General features: G+C 42.1%; 2 protein-coding genes across 3 annotated transcripts in view; one reads left to right on the top strand and one right to left on the bottom strand.

Annotated features, from left to right (window-relative positions):
- The window catches only part of CCDC191 (coiled-coil domain containing 191), a 95,398-nt gene extending 84,357 nt beyond the window's left edge, over positions 1–11,041 (top strand). Inside the window, exon 17 of the mRNA XM_012501080.2 lies at positions 9,817–11,041. Coding sequence (XP_012356534.2) covers positions 9,817–10,015 — 199 coding nt within the window. The 3' untranslated portion in view covers positions 10,016–11,041. The remainder of the gene's footprint in view (positions 1–9,816) is intronic.
- Positions 11,042–11,814: 773 nt separating this feature from the next.
- ZDHHC23 (zinc finger DHHC-type containing 23) lies at positions 11,815–26,999 on the bottom strand. 2 transcript variants are annotated; one of them, XM_030801567.1, is made up of 4 exons: positions 26,501–26,999; positions 21,024–21,734; positions 18,815–18,973; positions 11,815–16,815 (listed from the first exon to the last, which is right to left on the bottom strand). In XM_030801567.1, exons 1-4 carry the CDS (start codon positions 26,659–26,661, stop codon positions 16,548–16,550), a joined length of 1,299 nt encoding a protein of 432 aa, XP_030657427.1. In that variant the 5' UTR covers positions 26,662–26,999; the 3' UTR covers positions 11,815–16,547. The 2 variants fall into 2 exon arrangements, with proteins under 2 accessions (XP_030657427.1, XP_030657426.1); XM_030801566.1 differs by having other exon boundaries at positions 18,815–18,982.
- Positions 27,000–27,943: the final 944 nt, after the last annotated feature.

Genomic DNA, 27,943 nt, shown 5'->3' on the forward strand with positions numbered 1-27,943 from the left:
ATAATTTTATAAATCTAGCTGAGCTAGATCAGTATTTATAATATGTCTGATACTGTCTTGTAACCATAGTTCTTAACCACAGTATGAACATGAAGTAGGTAGTAATGAAAGTCACAGACCTACACCCCAGAAAATGCATATATGCATATAACATACAACTTTACACAAAATGTCAAGGAGTTTATGGGACCCAGCTTAAGAACCCTTATTTTGGTGACCTAAATCATACTTATTGTACAATATACCCACATGTAATTATCAAGACATATTTGCCAAGCATAAAAAAATACCTAATAACATGGCCTCTGGTGCTCATAATTTAGTAGAAAACATAAAAGATTAGAGAGAAAGAGATTGAGAGAGCGAGAGAAAGGTTTACTACAGCCAAGATGAACCAGGGCTTAAAGCACCATCTAGTGCCAAAAAGGAGGCAGCCACACAGCAGGAGAACAAAAAAGAAATTAAACAGGTAAATTACAATCTCTAATCAAACATACCCACTGAAAACCAAACAAGCCAGACAGAGAAGACTGAAATACATAAATAATCCTTCAGTGCAAAGGCATAGACATATATCCACAAGAAACAACAGCGAGTTGCCCAGGCGTGGTGGCTCACACCTGTCATCCTAGCACTTTGGGAGGCCAAGGTGGGCGGATCACCTGAGGTCAGGAATTCGACACCAGCCTGACCAACATGGTGAAACCCCATCTCTACTAAAAATACAAAAATTAGCCAGGCGTGGTTGTGTGCGTCTGTAGTCCCAGCTACTCAGAAGCCTGAGGCAGGAGAATGGCTTGAACCTGGGAGGTGGAGGTTGCAGTGAGCTGAGATCGTGCCACTGCACTCCAGCCTAGGCGCTTGAGCAAGACTCCATCTCCAAAAAAACAAACAAACAAACAAACAAACAAACAAACAGCAAATGGGGAACCATGACCTTCCCAAATTGACAAAGCAAGGAACCAGTGACGACTAACCCTAATGAGAAGGCAATATGTAAACTCTAACCAACACTCAAAATAGCAGTTTAACAAAGAAAAGCAATTCCGAAATTTTTCAGATAAATTTAACAAAGATTTAAAAAGTCAAACAAATCTTGGAACTGAGAAATATATTTGCTGAACTGAAAAATCATTAGATGTTTTCAACAGCCAAATGGATCAAGCAAAAAAGAATTAGTGAGCCCAAAGACAAGCCACTTGAAAATATGCTATCAGAAGAGAAAAGAAAAAAGAAAGAAAAGGAATGAAGACAGCCTACAAGATATAGAAAATTACCTCAGAAGATCATATCTAAAAATTATTGGTGTTGAAGTGGGACTTGAATGAGACCAAGGGGTAGAAAGCTTATCCAAAGAAATAAAAATAGGAGGAAACTTTCCAAAACTTGAGAAAGACATATCCAGGTATAGGAAAGTCAGAGAACACTAAACAGATTTGACCTAAACTCTCAAACGTCAAGGACAAAGAGGATCCTAAAAGCAATAGGAGAAAAGAGGCAAATAACATATAATGAAGCTCCAATTCATCTGGCAACAGACTTCTCAGCAGAAACTGTACAGGCCAGGAGAGAACAGGATGAGATTTTCAAAGTGCTGAAAGAAAAAAGAAAAAAAAAAAAATGCCATCCAAGAATACTGTATCCAGCAAAGCCATCTTTCAAATATGAAGGATAGAGAAAGTTTTTCTCAGAAAAACAAATGCTGAGAGAATTCACCACCACCAGACCCATCTTACAAGAAATGTTAAAGGGAGTTCTTCAATCTGAAAGAAAAAAACACTAACACAAAAAGAAAACAGTTGACAGTAGAAAACCTACTGATAAAATTAAGTACATGAACAAACCCAGAATACTCTAATACTGTAATTGTGGTGTGTAATCAACTCGTAACTCTAGTATGAAGCTAAAAAGACAAATCTAGCAAAAACAATAATAGCTACAGCAGCCTGCTAAGAGGTAATATAAAACATAGAAACTAAAACAAGAAAAAGTCAAAATGTCGGGGGATTTCTAAAAAGAAAAGGCAACAAATTAAAACATACTACCTGAGAAAATTGTTTTGCCACAAGGGAAAACAGTAAGAAAGGAAGATAGGAGTTACAAAACAACCAGCAAACAAGGAAAGAAAAAATTGCCATAGTAAGTCCTTACTTATCAATAACTGAATATAAATGGACTCAGTTCTCCAATTAAAAGACATAGAGTGGCTGATGGATAAAGAAACAACATCCAACTATATGCTGCCTATAAGACACCTACTTCACCTATAAAGACATACATAGACTGAAAGAGATAGAAAAAGACATTCCAAGCAAGTGGAAACCAAAAACACAGCAGGAATAGCTATACTTACATCAGATAAAACTGATTACAAGTCAAAGACTATATAGAGAAATAAAGAAGGTCATTATATAATGATAAAGAGGTCAATTCAGCAAGAGGATATAACAATTATAAATATCTATTCACTCAACATCAAGCACCCAAGTATATAAAGCAAACAATAAAGGGAGAGATAACTGCAATACAATCATAGGGGACTTCAACACGCCACTCTCAGTAGTGGACAAATTATCCAGGAAGAAAATCAGCAAGGAAACATCAAAGTTAAACCAGAAACCAGGCCAAATAGGTCTGACATTTAAAGAACATTTTATCCAACTGTTGAAGAATACACATTCTTTTTATCAGCACATGGAACATCCTCCATAAGACCATATCTTAGGCCACAAAACAACTCTCAACAAATTCAAAAAACAGAAATCGTATCAAGTATCTTTTCTGACCACAACAGAATAAAATTAGGAATCAGTAAGAGGAACTTCAGAAGCTACACAGATACAAGGAAATTAAACAACATGTTTCTGAACAACCAATGGGTCAATGAAGAAATTAAGAAAACATTTAAAAATTTCTTGAAACCAATGAAAATGGAAATACCATAGATCAAAATCTATGGGTTATAGTAAAAGCAGTAACTTCTTTTAAGAGAGAAGTTTATAGCAATAAACACTTACATCAAAAAAGCTGAGAGACTTCAAAAAAATAAGTTAACTATGCTCCTCAAGGAAATATAGAAAAGCAAGAACAAACCAAACCCCAAATTATTAGAAGAAAGGAAATAATATAAATCTAAGCAGAAATAAATGAAATTGAGACTTTTTTGACTCAAAATCAGAAATGAAAAAGGAGACATAACAACCAAGAAATCAAAAATACAAAGAATCACTAGAGACTATTATGAACACCTACACATCAATAAACTGGAAAACACAGAAGAAATGGATAAATTTCTGGACAGATACAACCTACCAAGATTGAACAATGAAGAAACAGAAAACCTCAACAAACCACTAATGAGTAATGAGATTAAAGCTGTAATTAAAAAGTCTCACCTCAAAGAAAAGCCCAGGACCTAATGGCTTCAAACTGCTAAATTGTACCAAACCTTTAAAGAAGAACTAATACAAATTCTACTCAATTTCTTCAAAAAAAAAAAATTGAAGAGAAGGGAATACTTCCATACTTATTCTGTCAGGCCAGCATTAGCCTGATACCAAAACCAAACAAGGACATGGTAAGAAAAAAGAAAACTACATATCCCTGATGAACACAAATGCAAAATCTTCAACCAACTACTGGCAAACCAAATTCAATAACACGTTGAAAAGAACATTCACCATGATCAAGTGGGATTCATCCCAGGGATCCAAGGATGGTTCAACTTATGCAAATCAATAAACATGATACATCACATTAACAGAAACAAGAACAAAAACCATATAATTATTTCAAGAGATGTCAAAAAAAGGCATTCAATAAAATTCAACATCCTGTATGAAGAGACACTTCTCAAAAGAAGACATTTATGCAGCCAAAAGACACATGAAAAAATGCTCATCATCACTGGCCATCAGAGAAATGCAAATCAAAACCACAGTGAGATACCATCTCACACCAGTTAGAATGGTGATCATTAAAAAGTCAGGAAACAACAGGTGCTGGAGAGGATGTGGAGAAATAGGAACACTTTTACACTGTTGGTGGGACTGTAAACTAGTTCAACCATTGTGGAAGTCAGTGTGGCGATTCCTCAGGGATCTAGAACTAGAAATACCATTTGACCCAGCCATCCCATTACTGGGTATATACCCAAAGGATTATAAATCATGCTGTTATAAAGACACATGCACACGTATGTTTACTGCGGCACTATTCACAATAGCAAAGACTTGGAACCAACCCAAATGTCCAACAATGATAGACTGGATTAAGAAAATGTGGCACATATACACCATGGAATACTATGCAGCCATAAAAAATGATGAGTTAATGTCCTTTGTAGGGACATGGATGAAGCTGGAAACCATCATTCTTAGCAAACTATCGCAAGGACAAAAAACCAAACACCGCATGTTCTCACTCATAGGTGGGAATTGAACAATGGGAACACATGGACACAGGAAGGGAACATCACACACTGGGGCCTGTTGTGGAGTGGGGGTAGGGGGGAGGGATAGCATTAGGAGATATACCTAATGTTAAATGATGAGTTAATGGGTGCAGCACACCAACATGGCACATATATACATATTTAACAAACCTGTACATTGTACACATGTACCCTAAAACTTGAAGTATAATAAAAAAAAATTCAACATCCTAGCCAGGACCAAAATGCCCACTTTCAGCACTTTTATTCAATATAATACTGCAAGTCCTTGCCAGAGCAGTTAGACAAGAGAAAAAAATAAAGGGCATCCAGGCCAGATGTGATGGCTCATGGCTATAATCCCAGGGCTTTGGGAGGCCAGTATGGAAGGACCACTTGAGGCCAAGAGTTCAAGACCAGCCTGGGTGACAGAGAAACTCTGTCTTAAAAAATATATATCCAAACTGAAAAGGAAGAAGCCAAATTAGCCTTGTTTATGGATAACATGATCTTATACTTAGAAAAACCTAAAGACTCCACCAAAAAAAAACTGTTAGATCTGATAAATTCAGTAAAGTTGCAGAATACAAAATCAACATTCAAAAATCAGTAGCATTTATTAATATATACACCAACAGTGAACAATCTGAAAAAGAAATCAAGAAAACAATCTCACCTTAACTAGCTATGAAGAAAATAAAATACCTGGGAACCAATTTAACCAAGGAAGTGAAAGGTCTATGTATTGAAAACTATAAAACACTGAGGAAAGAAATTGAAAAGGACACAAACACATAGAAAGATATGCCATGCTCCTGTACTGGAAGACTTCTTACAGTTAAAATAGCAATACTACCCAAAGCAATTTACAGATTCAATGCAATCTCTATCAAAATACCAACAACATTCTTCATGGAAATAGAAAAAAAACTCCTAATATTTATATGAAACCACAGAAGACCCTGAATAGCCAAAGCAACACTGAGCAAAAAGAACAAAGCTCTAGGTATCACACTACGTGACTTCAAAATTTACTACAAAGCTATAGTAACCAAAACAGCTTGGTACTGGCATAAAAACAGGCATATAGACCAATGACACAGAATAGAGAACCCAGATTTAAATCCACACATTTACAACCAACTCATCTTTGACAAAAGTGCCAAGAACATAAAATGGGGAAAGGACAGTCTTTTAATAAATGGTGCTGGAAAAACAGGATAACTATATGCAGAAGAATGATACACAATATCACCATACACAAAAATCAAATCCAAATGGGTTATAGATTTAAATCTAAGTCCAGAAACTATGAAACTACTAGAGGAAAACATTGAGACAATGCTCCAGACCATTGGTCTGGCCAAAGATTTTTTGTGTAAGACCTCAAAAGCAAAGACAACCGGAGCAAAAATAGACAACTGGGATTACATCAAGCTAAAAAGTTTCTGCACAGCAAAAGAAACAATCAAGTGAAGAGATAACCCACAGAATGAGAGTATTTGCAAACTGTCTGTATAGTTTGGATGTTTGTCCCCTACACCTCATGTTGAAATCTGATTCTCAACATTGGACGGAAGTGGAGTCTAATGGGAGGTATTTGGATCATGGAGATGGACTGCTTAATGCCATCCTCTGTAAATAAGTGCATTCTCACTCTATTAGTTACCAAAGAGCTGGTTGTTAAAAAGAACCTGGCACCTCCCTCCCCTTTTCTTTGCTTTCCTGTCTTGCCATTGGATCTCTGCACATGATAGCTCCCCTTCCATCATGAGTGGAAGCAGCCTGAAGTCCTCACTAGAAACAGATGCTAGTGCCATACTTCTTGTACAGCTGGCAAAACTGCAAGTCAAATAAACCTCTTTTTTAAAATAAATTACCCAGCCTCAGATATTCCTTTATAGCAACACAAGTGGACTAAAATGCCATCTGACAAGGGATTAATAACCAGAATATGTAAGGAACTCAAACAACTCAATAGCAAAAAAACAAATAATCCAATTTAAAAATGGGCAAGGCCATTATAGTGGCTCACACCTATAATCCCAACACTTCGGGAGGCTAAGGTGGGTGGATAGTTTGAGTCAAGGAGTTCAAGACCAGCCTGGGCAACATGGCAAAACCCCATCTCTACCAAGAAAAAAAAAAAATGACAAAAACAAAAATTAGCCAGGAATCATGACATGTGCCTATAGTCCCAGCTACTCGGGAGGCTGAGGTGTAAAGAATCTCTTGAGTCCAGGAGGTGAAGGTAGAAGTGAGCCAACATCACGCTGCTACAGTCCAGCCCGGGCGACAGAGTGAAGCCCTGTCTAAAAAAAAAAAAAGGTGAGGGGAAAGATCCAAATAGACATTTCTTAAAAGACATACAAATGGCCAAAAAGTGTACGATAGAATGCTCAGCATCACTAATTATCAGAGAAATCCAAATCAAAACCACAATGCGCTATCATTTTATACCAGTAAAATGGCTTTTATCAAAGACAGTGAATAACAGATGCTGGTGAGGATATGGAGAAAGGGAAACCCTCATACACTGTTGGTGGGAATGTAAATTAGTACAGCCACTATGGAGAACAGAATGGAGATTCCTGAAAAAACTAAAATTAGAACTATCATATGATCCAGCAATTCCACTAATAGGTATATCTCCAAAAGAAAGGAAATCAGTATATCCAAGAGATATTTGCATGTCCGTGATTATTACAGCACTGTTCACAATAGCCAAAATATGGAATCAACCTAAGCACCCATAAGTAGATAAATGCATAAAGAAAATATGGTATATACACAAAATGGAATATTAGTAATGAAAAAGAATGAAATCCTGTCATTTGCAGCAACATGGATAGAACTGGAGGTTACTGTGTTAAGTGAAATAAGTCAAGCACAGAAAGACAAATACTACATGTTCTTACTCATGTGGGAGAGCTAAAAATGTGAATCTCATGAAGACAGAGAATAGATTGGTGGTTACCAGAGGCTGGAAAGGGTAGAGGTTGGGAGGTGGATGAAGAGAGGTTGATTAATGGGTACAATATACAGTTAGATAGAAGCAATAAGGCCTAATGTTCAATAGATCAGTAGGGTGACTATAGTTAATAATAACCTATTGTACATTTCAAAATAACCAGAAGAGAATAACTTGAATGTCCCTATGGTAAATAAAAGATAAATATTTAAGGTGATGGATATCCCAAATACCCTGATTTGATCTTTACACATTATAAGAATGCATAAAATTACATGTACCCCCTAAATATGTATATTATGTATCAATAAAAATATAAAAAGATAGCTATAGATATGCTATTAAGTGCCAAACCAGTGATCATGAATATGTTTTAGGAGTTCAGGGAAAGAAAGAGAAATGTAGGCAAGGATGATCTAGGAAGATTTCACCCAAAGGGGAGAACATTTTTCAGTTAGGGTAGAACAGCAGGAGCTAAAATGCAGAAGTCAGAAAACAGGAGTGTAGCCAGAAGACAGAAGTGAATGGCTGAAAATGGGAGACAGGGTCAAGGACTGGGAGTGTGCCCACAGCTGAGCACAGGAAGCTGTAAATGGTGGACTGAATGGATAAAAGCAAGCAATGAAGCAAATCCATTCCTTGGAGCCTTTTTTTTTCTTTTTTCTTTTTTTTTTTTTTTTTTTTTTTTTTTTTTGGAGACAGAGTCTCACTCTGTTACCCGGGCTGGAATGCCGTGGCTTGATCTCGGCTCACTGCAACCTCCACCTCCCAGGTTCAAGTGATTCTCGTGCCTCAGCCTCCCAAGTAGCTGGGATTACAGGCACCCGCCACCATGCCGGGCTAATTTTTGTATTTTTAGTAGAGACAGGGTTTCACCATGTTGGCCAGGCTGATCTTGAACTCCTGAGCTCAAATGAGCCACCTGCCTCGGCCTCCCAAATTGCCAGGATTACAGGTGTGACTCACCGCACCCAGCCATGCCTTTTTTTAAAGCAGTACCTCCACCAACAAAAATCAACATTATCAAAAATATTAACCAACAGCCATAAAATTAATGAGGACTGATGTACATTCTGGGACTTCCTCAGATGGTCAAGAGGCCAGAACAAATCCCATCTCTGCCTATAGTTGTGAAAATATAAGCTTAACTACTCTGCACTTCAACACTGTAACTCCACACACAGCACGGCATGCTATTCTTGCTTCTTTGCCTTTACTCAAGATGTGCTCTCCTCTAGGAAAGCCTTTTGCCTGACAAAAATTCAGTTCAGACATCATCTTCAAAAACGTCTGCTCCTCACCACCGGACTGGGCATTCCTCTGTGCTGCTCTCCACTGCTGTACCTTCCCACTATGTGGAAACTCTGGTCACCTGTTTCAGCCTCTCCTGGGGCAGATGGTACCTGGCTTACCTTGATGCCCCTAGTGTTCAGCTGTGGTGGACACTAATAAATCCTAAAAGGCCATTGCATGCCTCCCTGTGACAGCGGAGACACTCAAACAAGCAGTCTTCCATACCATGTTTCCAGAACCTGATGTTAGGGTATTTTTTCTCAACTAATATTCAAGACTGGTTCTTTATTGTTATTGCTGCTGTTGGAGGTGAGGTTACCAGCAGGCTTTTAAAATATGTCTATGCACTGAGGCCTCAATGCCTGTAACTTTGGCACATTCTGCATGCAATTTTCCATCATTTTTGCGTTGAGGGTTGTGGTTCTGAATCCCTTGCCAGCATCACTGGTCCTGGCATGGGTACAATATGTATGCTGCAATCAGATCAACTCAGGAGTGTGCCTCGTAGCTTGCATTACTGGAAGCCATTTGGTGCTCTGCTCAAATGTCACCTCCTCAGACAGTTTCCTTGACCACTCAGTCAAAAATAAAAATAACTGGCCAGACACAGTGGCCCACACCTGTAATCCCAGCACTTTGGGAGGCCGAGGCAGGCAGATCACTTGAGGCCAGGAGTTCAAGACCAGCCTGGCCAACATGGTGAGACCCTGTCTCCAATAAAAATACAAAAAAAAAATTAGCCAGGCATGGTGGCGGGCACCTGTAATCCCAGCTACTTGGGAGGCTGAGGCACAAGAATCGTTTTAACCCAGGAGGCAGAGGTTGCAGTGAGCCGAGATTGCACCACTGCACTCTAGCCTAGGTGACAGAGCAAGACTCTTGCCTCAAAGAAAATAAATAAAATACAAATAAAAATAACCTATCAGTCACTCTCATTCCCTTTTGTTGCTTTATTTTCTTCACAGCATTTCACACTGTCATAATCCCAATTGTGATTTCCACACCTTTTATACAGCATTTTATTAACATAAGAATTATTTTTATAAAGTTCTTAATGTGCTACAGATGGAAAGCCAACTTTTTCTCAGCATTTCACTTTTTTCTTTCTTTATTCTTAAAGGAGGGTCCTCTGGATCACATTTCGGACATGGAAGAAGTTTGTAAAATTTATGAAAGAGGAAAGAGTAAAAGAAGAAAGGCGACAGCAACTTCGTAGGAAGGTAGTTGAAATTCTTCCAGACTTCCAGATGCCTGGAAGGGACCATGAGCTATACCAGCAATCAGATACTTGGTCCTTGAGTAAGACAAGTCTTTGGTGAACCAATGAGCCAGATTAGTGTAATATTTAGGACAGGAAGCTCGACTAGTCTGTATGTCTGTTATCTCCACCCACCCACACACGTACATACATACACCTGGTTTATTCTCTACGAGCTACTTCTTAGATCAAAGGAATTATTTTGAGAATTTTTATTCCCTTCTTTGACTTTTCCTGGATTGCTAGTCATTCACTATAGCATTTATCACAGTGGGATCATCCAAAGGAACATTCTAGAGATCCTCTGTTCAAATATATCCTATATATTTTTAGCATAGTAAACTTTAAAAAGGACAAGTGTTTGCCTGACTGAGCTGTGAAGAAAAATGTGTCCATATAGCTTAACATGAGTTGTTGATAAACGTGACCTTAATTAAATAGAAATAAAAAGGAGTGAGTACTTAGAAAAGGAAAGGAGACCAAGGCACTCAGTCTTCTAGTACATTAGCATCAGCGACAGGCACCCTACCAGACCTTGTCCATTTTAACCACCTGAAGGCAGACCATGTATAGGAAAAGGTTCTCTACACAGCTGCTGCATAGGATAGCAGCTTATCCTGATTTCAGAGAAACTGAGGCACCAGAGATGCTTTTCTTCAGTGCACCTTGATAAGCATGAAGGAAATTCCAAAAGGTAATAACTATCATGACAGTCCAGCAATTCATTAAATTATCTATTCATGCTCCCAACTGTAACCGCTGAATAATAAACTCAGTTTGTCTTCTAGTACTCAGCTCAGTTTGATCTAGATATTGAGATACCTATCTTGAATTCAAAGCATGTTTTCATTTTTAAGGTGCTATAAAGACTGATACAATGCTCTCTTCTGTGAATTGTGTTAGAGAATTACCTGCTAGAAAAATAATTTTTCATTATAAAATACACATGTATTATAACAAATTCAAGTAGTCCAGAAATGCATATTGTAAAATGAGAAAGTCCTGTGCAGTCCTGAGATGATTACCCTTATTTGGTGTGCTGAAAATTTGAGTTGACAAAATAAAATTCTGTGGTTTTTTAAGTGAATATTCTTGTTATTGTCTCGTACTTCCTAGAAAGGATATCTAGCTGTACCACCTGCTACATGACTTAAGATACTTTTATCATGGAGGATGTGTGATAGGACCAAACACCTTGAATTGAACTTTATTTCTTCTACGATACGCCTGTTCCCACACAGCTTTTCCTTTAATAGGATTACACAGTTGTCATTAAAAAAAAAAAAAAAAGAAAAACCTGTGTTTTTCAAGATTAATGGCCACTAAAGAAAATGTAACTAAAAGTAATTCATAATACATCACTTACTTTCCATCAAAATCACTAACAGTTTAAACCTAACTACAGTACATTTACAAAATATTGGCTGATATTAGCACCCGGAAATGAAATACCAATTTTATTATTTTGTTTGTTTTGTGTTTTTTTTGTTTTGAGACAGGGTCTCACTCTGTCACTGTACTTCAGGCTGGAGGTACAGTGGCCTGATTATGGCTTACTGAAGCCTGGACCTCTCAGACTCAGGCGATCCTCCCACCTCAGCCTCTCAGATAGCTGGGATTACATGCTCAGCTAACTTTCTTTTTTTTTTTTTTTTGTAGAGATGGAGTTTTGCCATGTTGCCCAGGCTAGTCTTGAACTCCTGGGCTCAAGTGATCCTCTCAGCCTCCCAAAGTGCTGAGATTACAGGTGTGAGCCACCACACCCAGCCACCAGTTTTCTTTAAATGCCAAGCCTGTACATAAGGAAAGGTTGACTTCCTTAAGTCAACATGCCAGGAGCATAAATAAATCCCACAAAGCTTAAGTTTTCTATCTTAGCTTACTTTTGCCTCACCTCAAACATCAACTAGAAATTGAGTCTTTAGCAGCCCATATTCCGATGGAGCCAGCTAGACTTTTTACCGAATACAGAGCCTTCTAAAGAGATACGATGGAAATAGTTTTGATGTTTTTTGCTGGACTATCATGAAGGTATGTTTCAAAATGTTACTGTTAACATAATGCCCCAACAAGCAGTATCCCTGACCCACAAAACTGGAGAAATTGCCACCGGCAACATAACAGTTTAGGGCTAGGGACAGGGCCACAGGATAGGGACATCGAGGGAGCCACAGAGGCAGCACAGCTATAATGCAGGGTTTTCGGAAATCAGAAGACTTCAGGAGACACTCCAAGAAACACCAGCTATTTTCCTTAAAGAAAGCACTTTATTTTCCATTTAAACAACTTGGTCACAGGACATTATTTTACATAAATGGCAGTAATTTGTAAAATTTCCATGTAGAAGGCCTTGTGTCTGAGTCTGAGGTGATAAGAGGATATGAAAACAAGTATATAAAAACAGTGCAAAATGTGCAGCCCACAGCCTCCAGAGTTGGCTTCAGAAATCCCCCTTGATGTTGCTAGACATTAAATATTAAATGTAACACCAGGTAAATATTCCTGGGTTTCCTTTAGTCTAACATCCAACCCAGATATGCAATAAAATGAAAAACTCAAAATCCGTAACAACTGAAACCATCCAATCACCCGGACCATTAGGATCACAATGAGTTGAGATTGCAGGCTCTATAATGGGACATCTCGTCAGTGGCTCCATCTTAAGAAATATAGAATTTTAGTTGCATCAATAACTAGAATAGACTAGCTCTGCTTTTAAAGCTTTGCCTTTTAAATGTAAATTTCTAGAAGTTCACTTTCAAGGTGCCATCAAGAAGGCTAGGCCACTAATAAGTCACAAGCCCAACCTAGACATCGCGCAGCCTCTAAGACATTTGTCTCCACTAACCGTTCAGTCTTTAACCTGCTGCTGATCCTACAATGAAAACACTTAGTGCCAGCTGAAGCGTGGATGCTTGTCTATCAGCAACATAATTAAGTGTAGCTGATTCTGCAAGAAATTTATATTAGTCACAGCAAACATCCACAGGAACATACTGAATTGTACTCAGTAGTGAGTTTAGCATGGCTTTCCTGCTCCCCTGCATCACCTTTGCAGTGTTTAATACAAAAGGGTGCACATGTCAAGCTGCTGCTGAGAAAACCAGATTCCAAACAGGTGCCTCAGGAAAAGTCTCTTATTATCCCATTGCTTGCTTAAGAAACCTCTACTTTTCAAAATGGAAGGTACCAGAATATGGCTACAATGAAATTAGGTTATATAAACTTACCTAGGTTAAAAAGACCCTTAAGTCTCACAAAACTAATTTTTAAACATCCTGGCTGAAACTGTGCTTCTAGATGTTGTATTGTTGCTTATACTAGTTGAGCTTTATAATAAAAAGCTAATGTCCTACTCAAAGGAAATACATGTCTATTAAGCAGATGGTCAGTAGTATGTAGAACCTTACTGGCACTGTGTTTTCTGGCAGTGGAAGATTCTAGTACAGAAAATTGTCTCTTGCTAAAAATATTAGAAGTACCAAGGACTATTGCATAAGAGGAAGTTTGTGGCAATTTTTTGCTAGGCAGATGGTACACTTGAAGACAACAATGACTTCATTCACCAAGGAAAACACTACCTAGATAGCAAAGACTTCCAATATCCTAAACACAAACACATATGTGGCTGAGGTGAAATAAGCAGCACGTTGTCCCAAAAACACACTTAAGGCTTTACTTTAGCAGCATCAGGGTAACCTATCAAAGAGGCGCTGTTAATGGTCAGTTCATTTCAGGAACGCTCGGCTGGAACCATAAAAGTACTCTGTGGGTATCGTAAGAAACATTTTAAATATTGAAGGATTTTCCTCTTTCATGCAATCCTGATCCTTAACTCTTTCTCCCTTGAATCTTTCAAATCGGTCTATTCCTCTCCCCCCAGGAACAGTCCATAGTGGTGTGATAATAATCTAAGTGGCCAGATGATAGTAGGTAATTTATTAAACTCCACATCCAGTATGTTCATTAACAGAGACTGAGGACGTGAGATGAGAGAAGAGGATCTGCTTGTTTGAAATCATGTTCGAGGGGCTTGCTCCTCTGCCCAAGAGACTGCTGATTTACAGGTTCACCGGGCAATCCTCCACTGCCGCCACCACCAAATGCTTCCCTGGGACTGATTCATTCACAGAGGCCTTGTCCTTTCAAAGATTCCACAATAAACTCATCTGGCCTTTGGAGAGAACCAAGGCCTATAATGAAACCCCTCAAATAGTTCCAGATCATAAAAGGCTCCAAAATCCTATAAACCAAAGATGTCACAGAGCCTAAAGAACACTGCTCAAGGAATAGCCCCTCGTTTGCTCCTCCTTTCGGTACAGATGCCTGGGAAGGCTTTTCCCACACAAAATCACTGATCTTTTGACGGGTTTAAGCATTCTGTAAACTGTCCATCATGGGTTCTCAAGGAACTTAAGTATCTTCGTGCCAATAAACCTGAATAATATACAGAGTCCCTTCCTATCCATGGGAAGGAAGCTGAGTTGGCTCATCCCAGTAACCCTACTAGAGGTATAAGTTGTTTAAAAAAATTGTCATCATTCCTAATTCTCCCAAATGACTTTGGTCTCTTTGTACTACTCATCTTCATCATATCACATTACATTTAGATGTTGTGAACAATTTGGCAAGAAGATAAAATTACTGACTATACTCATGTTTCTATGAATTTGTATGGTCAATGGCTAGATAATCAGAGTTGGCTCTACAGCTGACATTCAAAAGCATGACTACCAATTTCTGCCCACATAGGCTATCCTTGACATTATTACTCTCTCTCTTATCTAAAACCTGTAGAGAAAGAAATTTGTTATATCAAATCCAACTTTAATTCTAGGTGAATATTCAGCTCTGGGCCAGGGAGAAGGCATCACTGTACAAACCCCAGAGTCTGCTAACATCCCCAGGCATAGAGCCTATCATTTGTTAAACAAACCATCTCTGGGGAAAATGACGACAGCCTGAATAAGAATATGGTGACCATCTTAAGGACAGCTCCAATTAATGGCAACAGTAGGGATGGTGCTGGCTGCAGAGGGTGGAAGTGCAGGAAGTAGCAATATTTCCTCTCAACAAATATACATCTCTTGCCTAAAGCAGCATGCACAGAATGACTGAAAACGCTGGCAATATTTTCCCTATATTAAGCTATAAGCCAAGGCAAATTTAAGGAGTCATGAATTATCTTTGGGATTGCAAAACAGTACATGTACAAAACCAACATTTCAAAAGGGTATTTTCCTCATCTGAAATTCCCTCATCTTAATTCTACAGCAGAACAACCCATTGTACATAAATATTTCATCTTTTATACATTTTCGGTTTTAAGAAATGATTAAAGAAACAACTTGTTATTGTCGGAAGAGCCAGGGAAGAACAGTAATCCATTAACAGTGGAAACCACATATACCCTGTTTCTTCTCTCCTAGTGAGATACTGTTATTTAGGGAGGGGTAATTGAGAATTAATGTGCAAGTTAAGTGGGAAGATGTCACTCAACTCCTCAAAGTTCATACCGGAATAATGTGAATGCCAGAAGGCTGATTTTCACAATTTAGTGCTATAACTGACAGCATTTGAAATACATGAAGAAAATAATCGAGCCCTTGATGTTACTCAGCCTTCCTACCAGAAAAGAGAGTAAAGCATCCCCACAGGAGTGTCTGTTCTCCTCTTCCAGCCACAGTCACAAGTGTGCTAGCACCTTACCTGGTGAAACATGGGAAGAGGAAAAACACACGAATGCCTATTGGAGTTACTTATAAGAAACCCAAGCAGAATTTCTAAAAAATAAATAGAAGAACTCATCACCTAAACTCATGGCCACTGTACATTACACTAGCAATAATTATCTTTATAACTGTTGTGAACTGTCTTTTCAAGATCAGACAACTTAGCGTCAATCCAGCTGGTCATCTTCTCTGTTTGAGTAGTTCATGTCTAATACTTAAGAAGGAGAAATTCTCATAACTGTACAACACGGTATATGCTGAAAACTGATTACCCTAATAATATTGGCTTCAATATTCTAATAAACGTTTTTCTTCCATCATAATATTTTCCTAATACTTTGTATTTCCATGGTGCTTGTTTTTTAGTGCTTTCCACATCCATCATCCCTCACGTGACCCTCATGACGGCTCTGTGAGGTAGCCAGGGCAGGCATCAGTCCCCCACTTTGCAGATGACCCTGAGACTTGGGAAAGTGACTCAACTAGGGGTCACATGGCTATTAAAAATCAAAGAGGGACTATAAACTATCCTAATCCAAAACTCTTTCCCCCATACTAATGGATGGGAATTGCTTCTATCAATTTGTGCATTAGCAATCCACATCCTTCTCAAGTTCAGGCAACTGAGTCCATTAAAAAGGTGACTGGAAAGGAATGGCTCTACTTTTACTGTTTCAGTATAAAATTCTCTTAAGTTGTGGCGTCAGAAAAATTAACTTCTTCCCACTCCAGTCTCTAAACCTGAGCATGGCCCTATAATGCCTTTAAGAAACTGGGGATAAAAATGGACACTGAAGTGTAAAATGGAAGGGAGACGGAATGAGGAGCCATCATCCCTCAGAGAGCCACACAGAAGGCACTTCAGACAATGTCCTCAGCAGGGTGGTGGAATGCACGTGTGCCCAGGGTGGAGAACTGGTGCCAGTTCCGCAGGAAGCCCCTATTGTACTGGCCTGTGTCCACGATGAGCCCGCAGAGGAGCCGGCGCCCAGTCTTCTGTCGGAGGGCCTGCTGGACTTCCCGCTCAGTCACATTGTAGCTGATGTTGATCAGCTGGATCAGGAAGATGTAGGCCATGCCTGCTGTGATGATCACAGAGTACCACACGCAGGTGAAGGACAGAGCTGAGCTGGGAGAGGGGAAAAGGCCGGTCAGGGCTGCCATTTTTGTCACATTCAGAAAACTGTCATCATTCTCACGTTTTACACATTTTTTTACTTATTACTAAAGACTTTGGCATCTTCCCCAACCCTCCGAACTGGAAGATACTCAGAATGCCAATAACCTGCTTAAGTAGGAGAATGTGTGTGTTTATTCTATAATTACTGGTGCCTATTTTCTAGTATATTACACTAGAATAGCAGGGACTGTTTTTTGCATTTTGTACCCTCCACATACCCAGCACACTGCCTGACATAACAGTGTTCAACACCTGTTTGTTAAATAAACAAGTAATTCGTAAATTATATCTAACTCATGAGAAAACAAAGGCACCAAGGGATTGCTATAAATGTCTTCTAGGAAGCTGCAGGTGGATGCTGAGGAGCAGTGCTAACGTTACCAATCTCCATTCTTTCCAGTCCAGTGCTGAGGAATGAAAAGACGATGGGCGACTCCCAACACCAGCAGCCCTGTGCTTACTTGGACGTAGGAACACCGCAACATTCCAAATTCACCCTCCTAAAGCCCAACACAATCACACAAGGCAGGGAAGCTCCTCTCAGGCTCACTAATGAAACAGGCTGCCAGTTAGCCTCTGCCATTTGATGATTTTCAAACATTCGCGAATTAAGAGTTAGTTGGAAATAAGTTCATTCAGAATCTTCATTTGTAAAGCTGAAGGGACCTCAAAGACTATTAAATCCAAGGACCTAACCAAAAAGATGAGGTGCTGTGAATCGCCTGCACAGAGTAGGGTGAGAAGCAATGGCAGGACTGTATTCCTTGGTTCCCTCGCCTCCCCAGCGAGTGCACAGACATGCTGTGCTTCAGGACAGGCCTCACCTGCAGCGTTAGCAGAGAATTTCACATGCTGGAGACACTCTCCACACAGTGAGGAAGGAAACTTACTCTGAGGAAGACCGATCTATTCTAATAATGCCCACAGGTGTCTGGTTCTAGGATGACAATGGGGAGATCTGTCCACAGGCTAATAAAAACAAATGCTGCAAAGGGATACTTTCTAGAGAAAGCAAGGATTGTTCTGAAAATGAAGAGTGAGAAGAAAGAAAAGGGCCAAACCATAGATACCACAGAGCACTTATGTCAGAGACGATGATGAAGGGAAGGGAATAAAGAGCATGGGCTGAGGGGGGCCCTGGCATTCAGGGAGGGGGCGCTGAGGCCGAAGCTGAAGAATCCCAGCTTTTGCCATGGCCTGGAAATCTTCACAATCTATAAAGGGGCCTAAGGAAATTTTGACCTACATATCACAGTAATCATCAGTGGTGATTAAAAAAAGAAAGAAAGTAGAACAGGAAAAACCAAGAGAGGTTAGAAAGAAAAGCAAGGTTATAGAGATGCTGAGCACATCTCAAAAGGGTCAGAAGCAGTAAATTAAGATTGGACTAAAAAGCATCAGAAAGCAGCAGTAAAGTGAGAAGGTTTCTGATCATAATGACAAAATAGGCACATATGTGCCCTGGGGCTGCTAGTTTTTGTTTCTTGTTTTAGTTTCACTGTTGCTACTTTGAGCCTATGAGTGGTCATTTGACTCTGGAAGTTCCTGATTAGGCCTGGTCCTGTTTGTAGAGAACTAGATCTTCACTTTTTTTTTTTTTTTTTTTTTTTTTTTTTTTTTTTTTTTTTTTTTTTGTATTTTTTAGTAGAGACAGGGTTTCACCGTGTTAGCCAGGATGGTCTCGATCTCCTGACCTCGTGATCTGCCCGCCTCTGCCTCCCAAAGTGCTGGGATTACTTTTTAAAGGTCAACAATCCTTTTAACAGCACCCTAGAAAAACACACATCACCAATGCACAATTTTGTTGGCAATTTCAGGGATACCCAGCATTCCCATAGCCTGGCCTATGTTTTGGTTGAGAACTCCTAACCGAGTAGTAACAGTCCCTGTCAATGGCAACACCCATTACTTCCCAGGGGGCCTCCATACTATGGTACCCACTGCTCACCTGTAATTTGCATAAACTCCAGGACAATAGAAAAGAGCTGTGAAGACACTTCTATCTCTACAAATGGTGTCCAAGGTCAGTGTGATCCCATACACCGAGGTGAGCAAGAAGATCAAAAGGGCAAGTATAAATGCTTGATGATTTGATTCTCCAACGCAGCTATTTATCCTCAAAACAGCACAGAGAAATAAAAAAGCAAACACATTTTTAAGAGTCCTCGATATAACTTACATAATAAACAAGAAAGCTTTTTTTTTTTTTTTTTTTGGAGATGGAGTCTTGCCCTGTAGCTCAGACTAGAGTGCAGTGGCGTGATCTCGACTCACTGCAACCTCTGCCTCTCGGGTCCCAATTAAGTTATTCTCCTGCCTCAGCCTCCCAAGTAGCTGGGATTACAGGCACGTGCCACCATGCCCAGCTAATTTTTGTATTTTGAGTAGAGACGGGGTTTCACCATGTTGGCCAGGCTGGTCTTGAACTCCTAACCTCATGATCCACCCACCTCAGCCTCCCAAAGTGTTGGGATTACAGGCATGAGCCACTGCGCCCAGCCAAGACAAGGTTTTAAATAGGGAAATGTTAAGTTCCAGTTATTAAGAAGTTCTCTTATTTTTCAATTTTAGGGAATTAAAAACTTGCACCCTGAGGAATGCAGTCTTATATTCTCTGCTCTTCGCAAAGTGGAATCATATCGTCAGTTTAAGGACAAGACTAAGTAAAAAGCAGAACCTGGCTAACAAATCTTCCTAAATATCAATATTACCCAGCTATGGAGATCTAACATTGTCCTTACCATGTTAAAGAAAGGGAGATAAATAGAATTATGAAAACTTAAAAATGCTAAATCAGAAGTATTACAGAGTATGGGAAAATTCACATTAAATATATGAAGAGTAATATAAAGATCCAAAGAGGTTAGAAACATAATGTAGGGGGAAGAACAACTTGATAACATGCAGGCTCTTTGGCAGGTAAAAACAGTTCTGTGTCATGGCCATTTGTGGGGCAGAACGTAGAGGGAGTGCCTTCTACCCACTGCACGTCAGGATGTTCCGGTGGGCACATATCTGCTGTTAGGTGAGCCTTCTGCAAACCAGCATTTGTAAATGGAACACACACACACACACACACACACACACACACACACAGCCCTCTGCAAACCAGCATTTGTAAATGGCACACACACACACATACACAGCCCTCTGCAAACCAGCATTTGTAAATGGCACACGCACACACACACACGCACGCACTCACGAATAAGTAAAGACATAGAAGTAGAATATCTAAAAATGAAAACACCTGTTTACTTCTAAAGACATGGACCCAGAAAAGAGCTGCCCTGCACTTGGGCCATGCACTTGAGGCCCACGCCGATGCCTCTCAGCCTTTTCTGCACCCTCACCCTCTCCTGCATCCCCTTCTGAGGAGGAGGTATGCTACAGGACCAGAATCCTAGACACGAAAAGCATAATTCATTGATCACGACTGTCTGAAGAGCAATAAACCTGCAAACATGCTACTTACAGCATTCATATCTGAATTAATTATAGTCCCTTTAGTTTAGATGTATTTAGTGAAGCTGCAACATTATCTTTAAACATTGCACTTCATATTTTACGGATCCTTATGTACCTTCGTTTGTTACTGGCCAACTGGCAGGTACAAAAGCCCATTTCTCTGCAAATCATCAAATAGAGAGTTTATCTGGTAAGGCCTCGATTCAATAATGTTAAGTGAAAATCATCGGTAGCATCAAAAAACGATTAAGTATGTATGGCAAGGGGACAAAAGAGTCACCTAAAAATAGGGGTACACTTTCTTGAGCTTTATATTTAAAAAGGAATAGCACAGGGAAATATGCTTATAATGTTTCTGATCAATTCTTTTTTAAAAAATCATTCAACTGTAGATATTTCCCTATTAGAAAGGAGAAGATAAATGAGGAGTTGTTCAAAAGAAAATTGAGGAAAAAAAAAAACCCACAAGTTTTCTGTTATTCTCCTTCAGGAAATGACTGAAGGAACTAAATTTGTGAAACTCGAAAAACTGATGACTAAGTGGGAACATCACAACAACCCACAAATATCTACAAGGTGTAAAGCTGGGAAGGAGAGAAATTTTTGGATAGCACAAGGGAAGATCAAATGTAACTACAGAGTTTTACATGAATTTACACTTTCCAAGTCTCCAAATGTTTCCAACATACCAGACACAATGATGATCCATTCTCCTCACACAGATGCCACATATCCGGCAGTGCCATGCCCGGGCTGGTCGCACCAGCTGGCACTTGGCACACCAGTCCTCCTTCGCTTTGGTGGGGCTTCCAGCCGGCATCCTGGAGGAGCCCTTGGGGTCATCCTTTGCTGTGCGATTGTTGAGACTGCCCGACATGTCTGCCCCAGGGAACCCTTTGGTCTTCTCCTGCCCTTTTCTATTCAGGCACTCCAGCTGGCTGCTGCTTAGAGATCTGTCACCGCTTGCTAGATTGCTGAGGTAGCCTGGATTCTTCTTGGCTCTGTGCAAGGCTAAGAGTATCAGAAATAACCCGCAGGTAAGAACAGCCAGCTGAACGGGACCCACACGCCCTTTGGGGACCACTTCCTGCAGGAACACATAGTACATGTAGCCCAGTGAGAACAGTCCAAGGCTCAGGAAAAACAGGGTCTGTTCTTTCCTTCTGTGAGTGAGGTAGTAGTACCACAGTGCCAGCACAGGAAGGGAGGTCAAAACCACCACCCCCAGGAGGAAATGCCAGGAAGCCACATGAAGGAACACAGGCAGCAGGACAAGTGGAGGGATGATGCTGATGTTCACTTTTTTGGCTCCCCTAAGCCAAGGAATTCGGAGGCGATCAGAAATTGTATCCATGATTCTTTCACAAGTCTCTGGCTGTAAAGATTTACATGTAATCCATCTATTCAGAAAAAGCACAAAGAGGAGGGGCTTTATGTGGGTTTGTTGAATTAAAAGCTACAGAACACTGAATGCCAAACAGCGGGATAAACGATAAAAGCTACCAAAGACCAAGCATTTTACCTCCTTACTAATAAACTAAGCTTTTCAGATTCACGTCATTTTCTAAAATAGGAACAAGATGTTTAAAAACTTAAAGTCAAGATTATTTCTCCCCTAAACAAATACATAGGTATAGACACATGCTGCAAGTAATGTTTACATCTTATGACCTGTACAGTCATAAGAATCTCAAAACAAATCACAATCCAGTTGTGAGGACAACATGGGAATTCAAGAACGATTAGGTAAGTGACAAAGCAGCAATAATCAATGAACTCTTGTGATCAGACATTATAAGGAGTGCTCAGACGAGCGTCAATACTTCTGGGTGGAGTCTTCAGAGGGGTCTTTGTGGAAAAGGTGGGATCTGGGCTCAACCTTGATGTCCAGCTAGCATGTGTATGAATGGAGAGGGAGGAAGGCAGGCCTTCCAGTGGAAAGAAATGTGTGCAGCACATACCTGGCATAAGCCCAGGGAGTAGACTAGTCCCGCAAGGACGAGGCTACATAGAGAAGAATGGAGATCAAACTAGTATGAGTCAAATCACTTAACTTGGTGAACGGAATGATATTTGTTGACTGTTTTGCACACTTAGGCTATGCTATGTTCTAGATGTTTATGCCCCCAAAATTCATATGCTGAAACCCAATCCCCAATGCAAGAGTATTAAGAGATGGGGCCTTTAGGAGGGTATTAGGTCATGAGAGCAAAGCTCTGATGAGTGGAATTAATGCCTCTAAAAAAGAGATCCAAGGGAGCCTGTTTGCTCCTTCCACCATGTGAGGACACAGCAAGAAGGTGCCGTCTATGAAGCTGAGGAGACCTCACCAGACACTGAATCTGCTGCTGCCTTGATCTTGGACTTCACAGCCTCCAGAACTGTGTGCAGTAAATATCCATTGTTTATAAATTACCCAGCCTAAGTTATTTTGTTATAGCAGCCTGAACAGACTAGGACAGAAATTGGTACTGAGAAGTAGGATGTTGCTACAACAGATATCTAAAAATGTGGATGCAGTTGTGGAACCGGGTAATGGGTAGAGGTTAGAAGTGTGGAAGTGCATGCTGGGAAAAATCCTAGACTATCTGAACAAACTATCAAGGGTGATTCTGGTAGAAGAGGAGAGCTGCAGAGAAAGCCTCAATCTTCGAGAATCCCTAAGAGGTAATGAACAGAAGGCTCGCAGAAATATGGACAGTAAAAGCCATTCTCATAAGATCTCATATGGAAGTGACAAACATGTTATTGGAAACTAGAAGAAAGGTGATCCTTGCCACTTATAAAGAGGAAAAGAACTCAGTGGAATTGTGTTTGTGTCCTATTGTTTGGTAGAAAGTAGAACTCAAGAGTGATAAAACTGAATATTTGGCAGTAGAAATCTCTAAGCAAAGTGTTCAGGGTGCTGCATGCCTTCTCGTAAATGCTTAGGGTAAAATGCAAGAGAGAATTTTTTTTTTTTTTTTTTTTTTTTTTTTGAGACAGTTTTGCTCTTGTTGCCCAGGCTGGAGTGCAATGGCACGATCTCGGCTCACCGCAACCTCCACCTCTGGAGTTCAAGCAATTCTCCTACTTCAGCCTCCTGAGTAGCTGAGATTACAGGCATGCACCACCACGCCTGGCTAATTTTGTATTTTTAGTAGAGACAGGGTTTCTCCATGTTGGTCAGGCTGGTCTCAAACTCCTGACCTCAGGTGATCCGCCCGCCTGGGCCTCCCAAAGTGCTGGGATTACAGGCGTGAGTCACCGCGCCCGGCCAAAGAGAGAAATAATTTAAAGACAAAACTCATAATCAAAAGGGGAGTAAAACAAAGATTTGGAAAATTCTCAGCCTGTCTATATTGTAACAAATGACAAAGCATGTTTGGGAGAGAACAGCAAGGAGGTGGATGAGAGATCAGTATGGATTAGCCCCATGCCAGTCATCAAGACAATGGAAGGACCCTGAAGGCATTCGGAGATCCTTGGGGCTGCTGCTCCCACCACAAGCCTGAAGTGCCAAGACTTTGAGGGCAGACGGTTTCATAAGAGGGCCCAGGGCACCCATGGGGCTTCAGGTTGTACTGCTGAGTGCCATCTGAAGTCTCTGCCCCCTACATTCTGGTGCATGCTCCACGGCAGCTCCAGGTGTGGCTCCACTGGGCCTAGGTATGCCATAGAGGCCACCCCTCTGAAGGGCATAGGTGGTAAACCTTGGTGGCATCCACAGGGTGCGAATGCTGCAGGCATCCAGAGTGTAGGAGCTGTAGAGGCCTGGCTGCCTCCACCTAGATTTCAAAGGATGCCCTGGAGAGGCTCAGGGCTGAGGCAGAGGACTGCCACAGGGGTGGGGCCACCACAGAGAGCCTCCACTAGGGCACTGCCCAGTGGAGCTGTGAGTGTGGTGGGGCCACTACAGAGAGACTCCACTGAGGCAATGCCTACTTGGAGCTGTGGGGACAGGGTCACCCCCAAGAGCCCCGTAGAGCCACTAGCATACAACTCCAGCCTGGCAGAGCTGGAGGCACCTGTAGGCACTCCAACCCATGAGAGCTGCAGTGTGGGCTGTGTGCAACAAAGCTATGGTGGCAGGGACACCCAGAGCCTTGGGGGCCCAACCTCCAACCCAGTGTGTCCAGAAGGCAGGACATCAAGTCCAAGATTATTCTCAAGCCTTATTAAGGCTTAACATTGTTTGCCCCACTGGGTTAGGACCTGTCACTAACACGCCTTTCTTCCTATTGTTCCCTTTTGGAATGGGAATGTCTAGTCTATGCATGTCCTACCATTGTATTGTGGAAGCACCTAGCTTGTTTGATTTCACAGACTCACAGGTGGAGGAGAACTTGTCTCAGGACGAAACGTATCTTGAAACTCATCCATATCTGATTTGGATGATGATATTCAGATCAGACTCTGGACTTAGACTTCTGAATTGACACTGGGATGAGCTAAGACTTTTGGGGCTATTAGGATGAAATGAATGTATTTTGCATGTGAGAAGGACATAAATTTTAGGGAGCCAGGAAGTATCTGTGTCCCTCCAAAGTTCATTATGTTGACACCTCATTCCCAATGCAATAGTATTCAGAGGTGAGACCTTAAGGAGGTGATTAGGTCATGAAGGCATAGCCCTCATGAATGAGACTAGTGCCCTTATAATAGAGCCCTAGGAGTTTATTCACCCCTTCTGCCATGTCATGACACACCAAGAAGGTGTCATCTATGAGGAAAAGGGCCCTCACCAGACACTGAATCTGCCAGTGCCTTGATCTTGGATTTCTGAGCCTCTAGAACTGTGAGCAATAGATGTATATTGTTTACAAATTACCCAGTCTCAGGTATTTATTTTATCATAGCAGCCTGAACAAATTAAGACAGGCTAGTAAGAAAAGGTAGAGTTTAAGGAAAGGTAACTCTGATTTTAGACAATTTTTAAAGGTAAGACTAGAACTTGGAGGTGAGTGAGAGATAACTAGTTGGGAATCATACAGAGCGGCAGGCACGGTGGAAACACAGAGGAGAGGGGTACAGAGAGAGCAGAGGAGATGCCTCAGGGGACATCCCAGGTCTCCAGGGCTAGGAGGGAGGAAGAGTTAGCAAGGTTAATGGAAGAGCTGCGGCCTTGAGTGATGGTGGTTATGGAAACAGCATCATTTCTCCATTCATTAGTGCAAAGTGCTCTATTTTCTCAGTATAGATTTTAGACTAAATCTAAAGAACCTACATCCAAAGACATCCATAAAAAAGACTACACAGTACACTGTCAAGTAAGAATGACAAAGGGTTCACTGAGTTTTTAAGAGTCAAGGCTGGTACTAGAGTGCAGACCCCAGGGAATGCTTTTCATGGCTGTATTAATGTACCAAGCTCTAAGTCAACAAATTGGCAGGTGCAATGACTTTTTTAACCAGAAATAATTATTAATGGGAAAAGCAAGTTTCCAACATCCCTATCCTTCCCACATTATGACTTCCATTGACAATGATTTTTAAATATATAATTACTCAGAAAATGGATTAAAACCAGATTATTCACTGTCCGACACCAAATTTTTTCGGTGATGTTAAAAATTCTTTTTGGATAGTAATTTCCATCACTTGGAAAATAAAAGCCAAATATAGTATGATCGATCAAGACAGTGTTGCTGGTCACACTGAAAACTGTGAATCCAGGGGGAGATACATGCCTTCTGGCTGGCATTCCTCCCCAGAAACAAGGGGCAAGACCAGTACTAACAGCAGGAAAATTAAATTTCAACCCACAAGGCCCTCTGTGGTCAGGTGCCACCCAGTCCCAAGTAGTCAGTCTCTAAATGCTGAGACCTCTGAGAAGGCAGGAACTTTCTGGAACTATTGTGTTCATTTTAAACTTACAGATTCTGCTGGCTTGCATTTTATTTTATACTAACTTGCCTACTGTCCCTTTAAACTGCCTGTTCTCTCCCTCATCTCTCTTTAAACGAAAAACAATATCCTATAAAACAGAGCAGACAGACAGCTGTGCACTACTGCGTAATCCATCTTTATAAAATCCTCACACTTGACATAGAAGCCAACTCTCATTTTAGATGCTTGGAAATAGAATCAAGAGCAAATTCTAGCATTCTGGGTGGCTAGGCTGAAAGTACACATGGCAGTTCTCAGAAGGATGATGGGGCCAGCGTCAAGAAATGCTCTGTTCTTACCGATCACACCCTTCATCCAGATCTTGACAATCACACAAACAAGTAGCCACGTGGTTCTTTTCCCCATTCCGATCTATGTACTCGCAGCAGCACAGGGGCTCCAATTCAGGTTCTTCGGTTTTCTTTTTCTTCACAGGCTTCATACTGCCCTTCTGTGTCATGATTTGCACCTGTCACCATGAGGCGTAAGAAGCCCTCAGAAGGTAAAGGTGGAAAGAACACAACTTACATCTCGTAAACAGATCCACGCCGCTCTCTCTGCTTAACCTACAACGCCTGAGCAATCAAAAATGAGAGGAGAGAGGGGGAGGGGGTCCCGTTTTCATCAGGCTTCTGTGGCTCCGCCTGGCCACACAGGGGGCTCCAGGGTTCTGGAGCTCTGAGCTGCCTTCACCGCCCCTTCCCAGCCTGAGCAGGCGCCGTCTGGGCACCAGCCGTTCCTATGGCGACAGCCGACCACGCGTCCGGGACAGCCGGGGCGCGGGCGGTTGCGCTCACCTGCGGGTGCAGGCTGGGAGGGCCGAGCGGTCTCCGCTCCAAGCCTGGGCGCTGGTGGAAACAGCCTCGGGGCTGCAGGGAAAGGCGAAGCATATGCCCGCTGGCACCGGCTGACACACCACGCTCCCTGGCAGTGCTCAGGGGTCGCCGTCCAGCCCAACTGGTCGGGCCCCTTGCGGGGTGCGCCTCTCCCGCCCCCGCCAATCCGGAGGACGTGGGCGGGCCTCACGCACCACCCCGCCAGGAGAATGACCTTGGAAGGGAAGTTACCTGCCCTCTGGCCGGAGGTGCAACTGCAGCCAAAGAGGCGGAGGGGAGGTGGGTTGGCTTCCCCGGAGGCACAGACGCGTCTCCCGAAGTCGGCTACGCGGAGCCCCGGGCGTGACGGCAGGAGTCTCCGGGACCCGGGCTCCGCTCGGCCGCTCCCTCGCCGCAGCCGCCCACCTGTGACCACAGCCCGCCGCGGCCCGGGCGGCGCGCCCGCCTCCCCGCGCCGTCCCAACCTCCACTCCGCCCGCCCGGCTCGGTGCGCCAGGTCCACGCGCGCTTCCGGGTGCCCCGCCCCCGGCGCCGGGGCTCCCCGCCTGTCCGCACGTGCGCCGCCGCCCCCCCGCGGGTGAGGCTCCTCCTCCTGGCCCGCGGCCCTGGCGCGGGGAAGGAGAAAATCGGCTCCCGAGAGCGCATCCAGGAGGCAGGGGCAGAAGGCGGGTCCCGCACCTCCGGCCTGCCCCGCCACGCCACGCCCCGCCCCGCCCCAGAGGCGGCAGCCGGGCGCCGCCGGTGCCTGCGGGCGGCGCGTCGGTGAGACAGCCTCCGGAGCCCCGGGGTGCGGGCGAGGTGCGGAGACGGAAATGCGGGAAACCCGGGAACCCGGAGGATTTCCGAACTACGTGAGACCGTGGAGCGGCCAGCCTTCATTCAGTCTCCGGCAACAGGCGGTGGGGG

This window comes from Nomascus leucogenys, chromosome 21 (assembly GCF_006542625.1).
Source record: "Nomascus leucogenys isolate Asia chromosome 21, Asia_NLE_v1, whole genome shotgun sequence".
NCBI lineage: Eukaryota > Metazoa > Chordata > Mammalia > Primates > Hylobatidae > Nomascus > Nomascus leucogenys.